Source organism: Pleurodeles waltl, chromosome 5 (genome assembly GCF_031143425.1).
Source record: "Pleurodeles waltl isolate 20211129_DDA chromosome 5, aPleWal1.hap1.20221129, whole genome shotgun sequence".
Classification (NCBI taxonomy): Eukaryota; Metazoa; Chordata; class Amphibia; order Caudata; family Salamandridae; genus Pleurodeles; species Pleurodeles waltl.
The window spans coordinates 733,568,346-733,583,980 of NC_090444.1; the positions used below are offsets into that span (position 1 = coordinate 733,568,346).

General features: G+C 44.2%; 1 protein-coding gene across 4 annotated transcripts in view; it reads left to right on the forward strand.

Moving 5' to 3' along the window:
• The window catches only part of BIRC6 (baculoviral IAP repeat containing 6), a 1,722,273-nt gene that overhangs the window by 150,688 nt on the left and 1,555,950 nt on the right, over positions 1–15,635 (forward strand). For all 4 annotated transcript variants that reach the window (XM_069234691.1, XM_069234693.1, XM_069234692.1 and 1 more), the window contains exon 6: positions 9,767–9,849. In XM_069234691.1, the coding sequence (XP_069090792.1) occupies positions 9,767–9,849 (83 nt within the window). The remainder of the gene's footprint in view (positions 1–9,766; positions 9,850–15,635) is intronic.

Consider the following 15,635-nt stretch of genomic DNA (forward strand, 5'->3'; position numbering starts at 1 on the left):
ACAACCAACACAAATTCAGCAGTACTTACGAGCCACATTAAACACCCAAAAAGCACTTGCAAGCCCAAGTCCACAAAGAGTGCAATCATTCCACAGCATATTGCCAAAAATCCAGCCAAACCAACAGTACACTGTCAAATTTTTAATGAAACTGTTGGGTATGATGGCATCATACATCGCCATTGTCCCAAGCGCAAGATTAAACATGCAGCCCTTACAACAGTGCCTTGCAAAACAATGGTTGCAGGCACATGGTCATCTCCAAGATCTAGTGTTGATAGACCGCCAACCACACATCGCTTCGATGGGGGAATCCCACAATTTTAAACAAAGGGGGGCCTTTTCAAGACCCTGTGCCTCACGCCATTCTTACAACCGATGCACCAATGATTGGATGGGGAGCGTATCTCAACAATCACAACATTCAGGGACAATGGGACAACAAACAAAAACAACTTCACATAAATCACTTAGAACTGCTAGCAGTATCCCTAGCACTAAGAGCTTTTCAACCTCTTTTTGTTCACAAACACATTCTTGTCAGAACAGACAATATGACAATAATGTACTACTTAAACAAACAAGAAGGAACCCACTCATCACAACTTTGTTTTCTAGCACCAAAAATGTTGGCATTGGGCAATTCACAGCAACATACACCTGGTAGCTCAATACATTCCAGGGATTCACAATCAATTAGCAGACTGCCTCAGCCGAGATCACCAACAAGCGCACAAGTGGGAAATTCACCCCCAAGTGCTTCACAAATACTTTTGCCAGTGGGGAACACCAGACATAGATCTGTTCGCCACCAACCACAACGCAAAATGCCAAAACTTTGCGTCCAGGTGCCCACACCCCCGATCTAAGGGAAATGCTCTATGGAGCAACTGGTCAGGGATATTTGCTTACGCTTTTCCCCCTCTCCCGCTCATTCCATTTCTGGTCAACAAACTGCGTCAAAACAAACTCGTACTTATAGCACCAACGTGGGCACGTCAACCATGGTACACAACATTGATAGACCTGTCAATAGTACCACACATCAAACTTCCAAACAGACAGGACCTGTTGACACAAAACAAACAACAGATCAGACACCCCAATCCAGCAATGCTCAATCTGGCAATCTGGCTCCTGAAATCTCAGAGTTTGGATATCTACATCCTCCATCAGAATGTATGGAAGTGATTAAACAAGCAAGAAAACCTACCACCAGGCAGTGTTATGCAAACAAATGGAAAAGATTTGTTTTCTACTGCCAAGCAAAACACATAAGACCCTTAGACGCAACCATACAAGACATTGTAGGTTATTTACTCCATCTACACAAAGCAAATTTAGCTTTTTCATCTATTAAGATATATCTCACAGCAATTTCTGCTTATTTGCAAAATATACAAAACAAATCTCTATTTAGAGTGCCTGTCAACAAAGCTTTCATTAAGGGTCTAGAACGTATCATACCTCCAAGAACGCCATCAGTACCTTCATGGAATCTTAATATTGTACTTACATGACTCATGGGTCCACCCTTAGAACCCTTGCACTCCTGTCAGATTCAATTCCTAACTTGGAAAGGAGCATTTCTAGTGGCAATCACTTCATTACGAAGAGTTAGTGAAATACAAGCATTCACTATTGAACAACCCTTTATACAAGTACACAAACATAAGGTTACTTCGCACAAACCCTAAATTTTTACCTAAGATCATCTCACTGTTTTCATTTAAATCAAACAGTGGAACTTCCAGTCTTCTTCCCACAGCCAGACTCAGTGGCAGAGAGAGCACTACATACATTAGATATTAAAAGAGCTTTAATGTATTACATCGACAGAACAAAATCATTCAGGAAAACAAAACAGTTGTTTGTCTCATTCCAAAAACCCCATACTGGTAATCCTATATCAAACCAAGGCATAGCCAGATGGATAGTGAAATGTATCCAAACTTGTTACCTAAAGGCTAAAAGACAGCTGTTAATAACACCAAAAGCACATTCCACTAGGAAAAAGGAGCAACAATGGCATTTGAAGGAAATATACCAATGACAGAAATCTGTAAAGCAGCCACTTGGTCAACCCCCCATACATTTACCAAGCATTACTGTGTAGATGTGTTAGCAACACAACAAGCCACAGTAGGACAGGCTGTACTAAGAACACTATTTCAAACAACTTCAACTCCCACAGGCTGACCACCGCTTACGGGAGGAGAACTGCTTTGTAGTCTATGCATAGCATGTGTATCTGCGGCTACACATGCCATTGAACGGAAAATGTCACTTACCCAGTGTACATCTGTTCATGGCATGTTCCGCTGCAGATTCACATGCGCCCTTCCTGCTCCCCGGGAGCCTGTAGCTGTTTAAGTTAGATTTAAATTTGTACATATGTATATACACCTCTATTCCATTGCATGGACATCTCTTTCTTTAGACTCTATCACTCCTACCTTACCCTCTGCTGGAAAACAGTCTAAGATGGAGTCGATGCCCATGCGCAGTGGAGGCGAAAAGGAGGAGTCACTCAGTCCTGTGACTCGAAAAGACTTCTTAGAAAAAAAACAACTTGTAACACTCCGAGCCCAACACTAGATGGCAGGACCTGTGCATAGCATGTGAATCTGCAGCGGAGCATGCCACGACATACATGTGACATATCAGACTTGTATTTTGGAGAGAAAATGAAAAGGCTTGTTCACCACTATTTCCCTGACTAGTCTTCAGAGTTCCATGGGCTAGGCTGGCACAAATCACCTTTGCCGTTTGGGTTTGGGTGAGGTGCTGCTAGAGAGCCGGGAAGTTTGGGCCAACAGCTGTCAACTGGTGTGGGAGTGACTCAGTGGCCTACAAGCAGAGATGCTGCCTCCCAAATCAAGCAGTCTTGTTGAGATGCGAGGGTCCTTACAACGTAGCACCACCAGCGATGGTGTAGGCACTAATTTTACAGGTCTTCTGAGTATCTCTATTTCGCACACTCTGAAGGTACCCTAGTTACCAATATACAGAGATGCCTTGGGGATAATCCTCCCCAACTGAATAGGGAGAACCTATCTCAGCTGTAGTTTGTTCAAGCTTGAACCTTAAAAGGATTTTCCCCCATTGGTGTTCCGAACTCTGATACCTATTCTTTAATAAGGCAAACACAGTAAATATTTGGGAGAACTGCAGACATAGACTCACGCAGTTTCTTTTAGCTAATCAACTCAAATCAGGTTTTATAAAGCGCAGTTACTCCCCTGTAAGAGTCTCAAGGCCCTACGGGGGTTTGTCCTCTGAGCTAGTCAAAGAGCCAGGTTTTAAGGTTCTTCCTAAATTCAGTAACGATGGTGACTGCCTGAGGTCCAGGGGCATGGTGTTCCTGCTCTTTGCCGCGAGGTAGGCAAAGAATCTCCCACCAGCCGAGGTCTTCCATATTCAGGGTACGATGGCTAATGCTTGTTGAGGGGAGTGGAGCGGTCTGGTGGAGGAGTAGAAGGTGATGCGGTGGTTGAAGTAGGTGGGTCTTAGGTCGTGGAGGGCCTTGGAAGCGTGGACGCTTAACAGAAGGAGGCAGGAAAGTTAAATTTGTTTTGGAAGCCCACGATGCATATAGAACAGAAATATTTTACTCTTGGGCCACCTTCCCTGAAACTGATGCAAATACACATACATTTCACATATACATAAAGCAAATGTACCATAACAGTAACAAGCATATCCATACTTCGAAATACCTATCCCTTATCAAGAACATCAAAACTGGTTCAGTGGCTCCCTTCCACATGTAATACAGCCGTGAGATTAGGTCCTTCAAGTAATGATGGACCGATGTGACCCACATTTGACATGTACACACCACATTCCAATGTGCAGGCTATGCCAGTAGCTGAAGTACGCACACTTTACAATGAGCTAGTGGCAAATATATATACATGTGATACAATTTGTAATGAAGACTTTGAACACTGTCCAAGCAAGGGCTGCTCCAGTTGTTCATCAGTTGGCCATTTCAGGAATTAATCCACAAACTGTCCACTCAATAATGGGGAAGCACCCACGAAGATTCTGTTCTGGAATGGACAAAAACAAATCAGCTGGAAGAAGTGTTTCCCCATACTACTGTACTGCAATCTCGAGGTGTGGGATAAAGATTCCCCCTACCATGTAATACCCATTAGGTCCACACTACAGCCTCAAACCCAATATCCTATTAATCATGAGGCTAAAGCTCCAGTGAGGGAGATTCTCACACAACTCTAGTACCAGAGAGTAATTGAGCCTTGCGTCTCTGCAATGAATAACCATCTATTCCCAGCTGCAAAACCAAACCATTCATGTACAATAGTCTTAGACTACAGACACTTAAACCATCTCTCGCTCTCTCTCTCTCACACACACACACGCGCACACACACACACACACACACACACACATACATACACAAACTCAAGCAATACAAATTGTGCACAGCAACATATTGCGCAAAAAATACAAAGCGTCCTTGGAGAGTTCAAATGTTTTTTTTTCTGCCAAAATCTAGTGCCTGAAAGTCGAGATCAAAGCACTTTTAGTTCATTGGACTCTCAAAGCATTTTCGTCACTTTTTACAAGGCTATAAGAACAGCCCTGGGGTGTTTCCAACCATCAGTACTGCATGATATTGATCCTGCGGCATTTTCCTATGTGGATGACATCTATCTCGCAGATGACGACCTCAACATACATCTGGCCAGGATGGATCGGATTATGTTAAGATTCGCCACTCAGGGCTACAAATTAAATTTTACGAAAACTAAAATTGCTTTCTTCAGTGTCCTATTTCTGGGATAAAAGCTATTAGATGAAGGCAGGAGCCTGGCCCTGCACTTTCTAGAAAAATGCGCTCAACTTCAACCTCCGAATGCCATTAAGAAACTTCAGATATTGCTGGGTTTCTTTAATATTAACAGGACATACATACCTGATTATACAGAAGCATCAAACCACTTTATGACCTAATTTGTCTAGATTTTTCAAGCAAACACTGGACAGCAGAACACACATGTATTCTTAGAGAACTGCAGCAGGACATGCTAGAAGCGAAACACTTAAACACATGTGACAACAAAACAAACTTGGTCATCAGAATAATTGCTGGTGCCATTGGATTCACCTATGCCACTTTTAATGAAGGTGACATCATACCCATAGCATACAAATCTCGTACTCAAACACAGAACAACGTTTTGCACCCACCGAAAAAAATACTGACTGCTGTACAGATGGCCGTAATCAAGGAGAGGCCACTTGCCTAAGGGAAACACATTATTGTTGTTACCCTGCTGGTAGCCTTTGAGGCGTTCACCAAAGCCAGTGTTGTGAATGCCAAAGCATTACGTTGATGTTGGATTCAATGGGCAACCTCCCTGACTAGCACTGGTGTTGATTATATCTTTGACCCAAAACTTTAGACACAAGAATTCCTCTAATACGAACGGGATTACTCCACACCTACTAACATATTACCACTTGACCAATACTGAATTATCATTTACACGAATGGTTCAGCACAACCAGTGGTAGGTACTAAACATCAATACTGAGTCGCCTGCACAGCTGTAAGCGGGGTGATGAGGGATGGTAACTTCCAACTTCAAAATAACTACAGGCAGACCATAGGAGACTCTTGTCTTGGCACTGGAACATACAGATCCGAACCACCCAACGCTAATTGTGTGTGATTCGTACTGTCGTGCCCAGCCTAAATCACTGGTGCTTGAACAGCTTTAGAGATTCCAAAAGAAACATAAAAAGGGTGGGAGGGTAGCTGATCTTCAGGGCAGACTATCAAACACTCATGTAGTGCATACATTGGGCCATCAAGGTGTAGGAATACATGTTATAGGAAACATTTTCATGGATGAAGCTGCCAAGTGTGTAGTAGCTACACCTTCTGTTGCTGAGGCGCTGGCTGCTGAGAAAGCTTTGGCTGATAGCAAGCCTTTACCAAAAGCATGCACAGCAAAATATTCCTACCATCTCAGTGCCAAAAACATTGCACTGCAACCATTCCATATAGCAAATTAAAGGGTCTACCATCAATTGCCCACCACAGACATCCCTCCTAATTTCCAGCAGACCGTTAGTGTGTGTACCTGGACCATTTTGTTTCCTCACCACCTGATGGTGCACACAAATACATTTTGGTCACTGTTGATGCCTGTTCTAAATTCCTGTGGGTATGGCCACAACGGTCAGCTGCTGCTATGACTGTTATTAAAAATGTTATTAAAAATGGGCAAGTCTTTATTGGTACATATGCGCATGTAGCATTCCACTCGGACCAGCGGCCTTCATTTTCCTCCAGGGCATTCAGGGACACAAGGGGGACGGTGGTTGTTCAGCTCCATTACTCCTAAGCGTATCATCCCGAGGGAAATAGCATTGTGGAGAGGAGAAACTCAGACTTAAAGCAGTCCTTACCAGTGTATTAGGTTCAGGCCGTAGTTGGCTTCATCACCTATATGGGGTCCAGAGAAATCGAAATAATCTTCCCAGAAGGTCCTTGGGAGGTCGCACCCCCTTTGAGGTTCTATTTGTGCATCATGTGTATGTCTCAGATCTTGATGGCCCTGGGGTGGTGGCGGCAGACACACCGTTTGGCATAAATGAACATGTCTGTTGTACAGGAGCTACAACAATTCTGTGATGAGAATTCATCTGCCTCTGCCGTCACCTAAGGAATAAGGCATTTGCCAACAACATCTACAGGCTGGATTCCTAAAGTCGGGGATCTAGTTTGTGAAATGTTTGCTGTGAAAAGGGAGTTTGGCCCATCCTACAGAGCACCAGTTTCAGTCCTGGGAATGCACAGTAGCAGAACTGTCATCTTACAATCGCTGCCTTGTTTCAAAGAGAACAGATTTGTTTCAATTGATACCATCACATTGCACCACGTGGCCGATCCTGCACAGTAGACCAAGAGGTTCTTTGGGTATCACCCATTCCTCTCTCTGTACCTGACAGGATATACCTCTTCAAGCAGTAAATAATGCTTCTACACGTACCAATGCTGCAGTTGCTTCCTCAAGCATGGAGAGGGTGGACGAAGAGCTTCTTCTGATTCCTGTTACCACTTCGTCATAAGGAAACCTTTGAGATGTGCAACTTTAATATTCCAATTCAACTAAGATGGATGATATAGTCTACTATGAACCACCACAACAAATGGGTCCATCTGCCAGGTCTGCACAGGCTCCTGTTTGCACAGACTGTGTCTGATTTTTTCATTGACGTTGATGACTTTTCTTCTAACTCATCTGCATCTGCAACTGAAACTGTATCAAAAAGACATGAGCTGTTCATGTGGCTTAAAAACAATAACTTCATTTATCCATGGTGTTATCTGTGGATAATATGGACATTACTTGCCTTTCTGCTTTGGATTGGTTTTGCTATTGTCTCCTTTTTTGGGGGTAAATGGTCATTATCTTCCTGAACGCTCTGCAGTTGAGCCAGTGGATGAGGTTTTGACACCTAACCTATTTTCCCATAAGGTTCGAAGAGACTTGTCTCTTGTGAACATTTCAGCAGTTCTGATTCCATTTTGTATTGTTTGGGCTAAAATACCATTTGATATATATGGTCTTACTGACGTCATTCAAATTCCAAATGTGTTTAAAATTTCAATGAGTGATGTTATTACACCTGATATTGTTTCCGAGCTTGATTATTATACTGCACTTGAAAGTGAAGACGTGTATATGAACACAGTGAATTATGGGGAATTGTTATTAACATTACTTTCTGCACCGAGTTAGTACTGCAAGATTAATTCAAAAGGCCAGGGCACTCGTATGAAATAAGATAAGAGTCTGTGCAGTTAGGTTCTTGGTCTTCGGAGAGTCAATATATAATCCAAACAGAGTTAAAGTTCAGTGTCTTTATTCTTGTGCGAGGTTTTCATACATGTTCATCACATCAGAAAGATTCCATATGTGGTCATCACAACAACATCCAACAGCCATCACGTGTTTCGTCTCCGAGAAATTAATCTCATTGACTTCCTCAGGGCAAAGTATAAGTAAGGTGTTACCATGAATAAATGGCTTATCCTAATCAAGTAAAACTCTTCAAGATAATGTACGATCAGTAGAGAAAGAGTAGTGGGAATCACGTGACGGGGGCAAAACACTATTATCCCCGAGTCTTCGTGAGGGAGTACTCATAAGTCAGCACGTATGGATCCAAAATCTTTTTACGGTGCGATCTATAAACCGAACAGTTCTCTTGGATAAATTCTTGTGTTGGGGGTGCTGTGTCTTGCTCCCCGATAATTAAGCTGGCGTGTATGTAGAGAAAAAGGACGTGTAAGACCTACGTCTCATCTATAACCGATGTAACAAAGATTATAATCATATGTTGCTTCTGTTTTAGAACCAGCTCTGCAGGACTGTTATCTAGAACAAATTGACATCTCGTATTAGTATTCCTAATGGTGGATGCCGATGCTATGGCTGTCATGTTAGTTGGTCAGTCATTCAAAAGTGAAAATCTCTATGAAAACGTACAAAAATCCAGCAAGGTGATTAGCTTTAATTATGCTTTTCCCCATGAACTGCTTTGAAATTTATTCCAAAGTTAAGAATCTTGGAAGAGTCCTGTTCTGGAGATGGAATGTTATTTGTCACAGTAGCTCTTCAGTGAGGGCATCCTCGCCAGCTTCATAATCAACATTGCCTTTCTTCACTCCTTTATTGGCTGACTTTTTACAGAGAGACCCAAAATAATAATCCTAAGTATCTAAGCTAGCTCTTGGTGCTAAAGAAGACTTCACTGACTCTAGAAAAGAGTCTTTTTTTTTTTTTTTTTTCATTAGGTGCAGCAGAGTTCATCTTTTTTTTTTAACTTTAATTTTTAATTATAGAAAATGATTTGCAGAGTTAAACATGTTTGAGAGAATACAGAGTTTTTGTTAGTATAAATCTGGGTGCTTCCGAGGTTCATTTTTGCGGTTTGATATTTCTAAGTCTTGGAGTATTGGAAGGACAGAATTGCTGCAAAATTATAAAATAGGTATGTCATTTTATAACTTAAAACATTGTATGTGGTTTATACTTGTTTTTCAGATACACCTAATACATTTTTGTTGAATTTGCTTTAAAACATTTTGGTAGGCTGCCTTACATAAGTATGACAAAATAAAGATAAAACATCAATGGAGTTCAAAGATGTTTCTTGGAATTGAAAGCCAGATGGGACAAATGGGTGTACAAATAATCAGGTTAATGCAATAAAGTTCACCAGTGTTACCAAAGTGTTGATCACTCTCCCACTTGGTTGTTGATGAGAGAGCCTGTGCAGCTATATTTCAAATTGATATCAAAATCATTGTGTTGCAGAGTTAAAATAAATGTTTTATTGTTTCCTATACCCTGATGTATAGCTGTTCGAATGCGATAACTGAGATACTCTAGTTTTATAATGAAGCCGAGGTAGACTTTGGGTTAGTAATTTAAAAGGGGAAAGGGAATGAAAACTATGATACATAATCAGTGTGACATTTGGCTTTCTCACAAATCTGTGTGAGCAGTGAGATAGCCGAAAATGGAACAGTTTATGTCGACAGTACTCAAATTAGCCAGTTTATCTAGGAGTTTATAACAAGAGTTCTGTATATCCATCAAATACGAGAAGGGAAAGGTTAAAGGGAAAGAATGACTTACCTCATTGGGAGTTTTTTCATTTACCACCTTGTGCTCCTAGAAAAGCCCACAAATGTTTTCTTTGTTTTCCTTTGCAGCCCGCCTCCTCAGGAGATGACCGAGCTATGTGTTTTACGTGTAGTGTTTGTTTGGTGTGTTGGGAACCTACCGATGAGCCTTGGTAAGTATTACTGTTAACTTTGTAACTCAGCAGTCAGGTAATTAGTCAGTATGACAGTAATGCTACAAGGCAAGGCAGCAGTCCGATAATTAGTCTATATGAGATTAATCCTACAATGCCTAGAAAATAGGGCTAGGCCAGTATTTGTGATTTTATATTCAAAATATATTTTCATAGTATGCGATAGCACAGTGTCATGTTAATCAAGAATTTATATCTTTCAAAGGCAAGATTCTTTCGCACATTGCGGCTTAATAATATGATTTTAGTTTTATTTGTTGAAGTAGTCTCTTGGCTCCAAATCTCTTCTGTTTGTGTTTATGGCTGTTTTTTTTTTGTTGTTAGCAATTATTAGAGTTTCTTACACACGCAGACATTAAGTAACTTTTCCATGTGCTCTATAAAAAAAACAGCATTCACTAGCTCCACTAACCATCATAAGTGTGTGTTTTTTTTTTTTTTTTTTTGTTCCACCTTATACACAAACCAAATGTTACCATCACATTTCTGTCATTGCCTCAGGCAAGACCAATATGATCCTAGTTCCCATACTTTTCCAAACCCTTCTATGCAGCCCTGGCTGTTGTCTGTCATCCTTTCTGCCACTATGCACCAGTGCAGGGTTTTACTCCAGTTCTCAATTGAAGTGACCATGTCCTGCCTGAGAATGCGATATGTCTCTTTGCTAGACAAGGTTTGTGGAAGCTCAGAATGTCCTTCTTGATCCATACTTCAAAAACAGTTATCTTCGGAGGCAGATTTCCTTCTTAAAACGGAGGTAACTTTATTTTTTTATTTTTTTTTTACTCTTTATATGATGCCAGCGAATGTTCTAGGCCTGCAGGTGGATAGTGGGTGAAGACACCCCAACTCCCCACCCCCCACTCCACCACTCCTCCACCACCCATCAGTGTCAGGGGGTGCCATCATACTGCCATGGATAGTCACCTATCAAACAGATGAAGGGCTAAGATCCTAGGTGGCCTAAAGCACAGATATTCTATTCAAGACATTTAGTTGATCAAGGGTTGCCAGAGACATGTAAATCTCTTCTCAGAGAATGAGATTATTCGTCATTTGTTACATAGTCAGGACATGCCATAGCCGTATATACCAAACCACAACAGAAGGGGCAGCTCTGGTCTTCCAGGCTAAGGCTATTAGTTATTTCGCTGCTCCTGTCTTGTGGTGGACGAGGTACCAGTTTGCATGGGTCGTGCTGTTAGCGTAACTGGGTGTATTCCCAAAATGATTATGAATTAGTCTGCTGGTATGGGATATGGCCCAGGATTTCCTTCCAGAAAATGGCGATGGAAAGAACACAATCGCCATTGTTAAATACATACCCCATATATGTTATAAGTCATCGATCTGCGTGCAGCATCTCCAACCGGTGACCGTGGTTGCTGGGAACATAGAATGTAATTGTGCAGGGTTGTAGTACCACTGACGCATGAGCTGATACACTGTTTATTGCTGGGTAATGCTCCTTTAGGTTTGGGGATCCCGTCTCACAGGAGTTCCCAGTCACTGGGAGATGCCCCTAGTGATATCCAGCTCCCCTTTAGCCTGAAATGGGTGTTGTGGAAGTAAGTGTGAATGCTGTAGAGCACAACATTTTGGCGATAAGGCGGTGAAATCCCTTTAAACCACACACAAAGGTCTTGACGGGCATGAGGGGTCGTGTGGGGTCCACTGTATTGCGGGGGAAGAAGGCCCAGTGGTGAAGCTGGAAGTACCGGTATCTAAGTTTGTTGGGAATGTCAAAGTCAAGTTTACAGTACTCGAATGGCTTGATGATCAGCCTGTGAAATAGATTCTGCAGGGTTTTGCAGTCACCCCCCTCTGCTCCCAAGCAAGGAAGGAACCCAGGCGGAGGGCTGGCATAAAGCTGGGGTTGTGGCCTATCTGGGTATTCAGGGAGGGAAGTGGGGTTAGGCCCCTCTCGATCACCAATCTGTTCTATATTTCTACGTCCCCAGGCCTCTGCGGTTTCTAGGCAGCATCCAGGAGGGTGTTAGCTATGTGGGGTTGCTTTTCCTTTCAGATAAAGGACCGGAGGTGCCTTTGTATGCATTTGATATAATTTTGGGAAAGTGGGTATGGAGTGACCGGAAGAGGTACAACAGTTGATGGAGGATGTTCATTTGCACTACATTTGATTGACCTAGCTAGGAGATGCAAAGGGGCTTCCATCTTCGAAGTTCCTTCAGGACTGCCCTGTGAAGCGGCAGCCAGTTGGCCCGCAACCAGCTCTCCAGGGTAGAAGAGATGGTAAGGCCGAGGTATTGTATGGAGTGGGTCGCCAACTGGAAGGGCGCTAGTCTTGACAGTTGTTGAATTCGTTGCTGCGGAATTGAAAAGTATTTGAGATTGTCAAGTTAATTTTATAGCCTGAAACCATTTCAAAGGTGCTCAGCGTTTGGACATCTGCGAGAAGAGGTTTCCAGCTCCATCAGTACCAGCAACAAGTTCTCCACAAAGAGCAGGACTTTGTGTTGCTGCCTCCCCCACCCTCCCCAAAGGGGGTGCTAGCAATATTTCGATCTTGTCTTAATCGTATGGCCAAGAACTCCACCACAAGGGCAAAAAGCAAAGAGGCTAGAGGACAACCCAGCCGGGTGCCCCTCTGGCGAGCAACAGGCTAGGAGGCCTGGTTGTTGACTCGTATAATAGCAAGGGGTGCAACATAAGAAGCTATGATTTTACTGATCATACTGGGGCCCAGTCTTTTGTAGGACCGCATGCAGGAAGGCCTAGCTGACTCAGTTGAATGCCTTTTCATCAAGGAAGAGAAGGCAAGCCAGGATGCTATGTATCTGGGCATTTTCAACTACGTGAGCAAGGCACCTGATGTTGTTGGATCCCTGTCTCTGCTTAATGAAGCCAACCAAAGGGTGTTTATTCAGCCCCCCGCAACAGGCTTTCTAGTCTGTTAGCCAGCATTTTAATGTAAAGTTTAGCATCTGTGTTGAGCAATGCAAATTGCCGATAGGAAGCACAAAAGGTGAGGTTCTTGCCTTTGCTTGGGGATGAGCGCAATCTTGGCTGCCGACATTGTTGGTGTTAGACCAGTAGAGTTTGTGAATGAGTTATAAAGCTCAAGCAGGTGGCCTTTCAAGTGGGGGAAGAAAAGCTTATAAAAAGAGACCGGCAAGATGTCTGGGCCTGGCGTTTTTCCAACTTGGAGCTCTATAAGGGATCTTTTCAACTCTACTGCCACAAATGGGGCCAAGCTCCCCCACCGCTCTTTTAGGGTCTCCCCTGGCAGCGCCCAGTTGGTCATTGATCATCCCTTGCAGTAACATATTTGTGCTTGGTTTGGGGCATAAAGGTTAAGGAAAGTCCAGATGGAATTTCCTCTTTTACGGTTAGGGTTAAAAACTGCCCTCTTGGGTCCCTGGTGGTCCTCAGCAGCTTACAACAGAACTCTTTCTTAAAGAGAATGGCAACCCTGGATATTTTAAAATCATTATAATCCCAGGTGTTGGCAAGGGTAACGGGGGTGGGCCATGTGCTGACAGTCTTTCCTGAGTAAGTGTGATTCCTGCAAAAATATAATATCAGCGTCTTGCTGGAGCAGATAGCCCCTGCTTTCGTTTCCGCTTGTTGGGGGAATTAAGTCCCCTAACATTTAGGGATAAGAGTTTAACATTGGTCAGGGACTCAATGGTCTTCAGAAGGTGAGCAGTGCGGTAGAGGAGCAATGTGATTCCCCTCCAGAGCCCGGATCTCAGGCAGTGGCGGTCTCAAAGTTCCCCCTGTGTGCTAAAGGGCGTGCGGCTAGGAAGTAAGAAAAAGGGAAAGACAAAACCAGAGTATAACAAAAAAGGCCGACTGGGCCCAACATGATGTGCTTCTCCATCAGTTGACAGGTACATTGAGGTGTCACCCTCGACGGAGTAAAGCCCAATAGAGATGGGGAACATTAAAACAGGTAGATTAGGCAAATGTCCACCCCCCAAGTCTGTGCGCTGTGCAAAGAAAGGGGAAAGAGATTAGCATCCTGGTAGATTCCATGTGCACTGCATCATCCCAGGCATGTTCAGTGAAGGATTCAACAAGTTTCATGGTAAGAGGTCTGGGAATGTTCTTTTTTTCACGTTGTGCAGGTGTGAGATGATGTCCTATTTGAAGGCATGCACGGCTTTCGTTTTAGAGTTGCAGTCTGGACCGTGACCATGCGCCAGATAGGGCACCAACTGCATGGCCCCTCGGGCAGTGGGTGACGAGGGACCCCGGGTAGGCGGCCCCCCAGAAAGTTCCAGTAAACATTTGGCTTCAGCTGTTGATCTCACCAATTTTTCTCTCTTCCAGTGGAATAGCAAAGGGCTGAGTCCATCAGTACTTGAGCCCCAGGTCGCATAGCCTCTGGTATACTGGCTTGACAACTCTCCTCTTCTTGAGCATTAGTAGGAAGAGGTCCTGATAGAAGTGTACTATATAGCCACAAAAAACAATGGTGGTCTTCGCACACGTGGCTTTCAGAATGGCTTCCTTGTCCTGGAATAAATTAACCCTAGTGAGGATTTTAGGGTTACCCTCCGGGAGGCCAGCTAGTGCTGTGATGCAATGCGCCCTGTCTAGAATAAGCAGCTGGTCCCCTGGCCCTCACCGGATGCCCAGAGCAAATGCGTGATGAATGTCATGATATCGTCCCCTTTCGCTTCCCAGGGACCCACCACATGCGGATGTTTAAGCGACTGCGATTCTCAAGAGTCTCCTGTTTGGCTGTAGCTTCATCTGTTGCTCTTCTAGGGTTACCTTGTGGCACCACACCATCTCCAGATCCTCCACTCTTGAGTCCATTGTCTGCTGCAAATCGTCCACTCTCATGATCACAACTGTGATGTCTTTGCAGAGGTCTTGGATGGGGATTTACCTAATTATGAGGGCCGTTGCTGGCATCTCCCTTGTATGTGAGACTGCCTCTTTTTTTTAGATGGTAAAGGTGCCAACTGCCAGTCAGACCTCCCCTGCAGTCGGTCCTTGGGCCCTCCTCTAGGCCTGTTGCGAGTTGGGTGCCACCCGGTGTAAGATGGCAGCCGGGACCCCTGTTTGGTGACTGTGTTGTGGTACACTGTCGTCCGAGGCTCCCTTCAGTGCACATCTTCTCGGGCCAGGAGGCACTGGTGTCCACCACAGGGCTCCTCCATTGATCCCACCACCTTGTGGCTGTGTTGCAGCAGGGTGTTTGAGTTGCGGGGGTGTCTTCTGCCACATGAGCACACCTAGTTGCTAAGCTGATGGCACGGCTTTCACTGGGCACACTCCTGCATGAGGTAGAGGGGCCCTCCCCAGTCGTGTCTTCACTGAGGTATTGCTGGGGATCCCGAACTCCTTTTAGTGGGCTTGTCGTGGCCTCATCACATCATGGCCACTGCAGGGCATTGTTGCAGCACTGTTTGCTCCCAGGTGAGCATGCCCAGCAGAAAGATTGAAAGCTCTGCTTCTGCTAGGCACTTGCCTGTGTAGGAGGCCCTCCTCAGCCATGCCTTCACTGGGGTGTTGTTGGGGGCGTGGGGTGGAAGGGGTTGAACTTCTTTAGATATGCGGGCGTGGCTGTAGAGGCTCGCCGCAGCTCCCTTGTTCAGCAGGACCAAGGAGAAGTGCCCCTGGATCATCCCCAGCAGGCAGACAGCCAGTCAGGTTTGCTGAAAGGTCGCAGCACAGGTCTTCTAGACCACCGGGCTGTTCTTCATGACACAGGGAAGCAGACGTGAACCTCTGAATCAGGCTGAAAGGCCCACAGGAACGTGAGCTCAGACGGACGCATCCTACTCCAT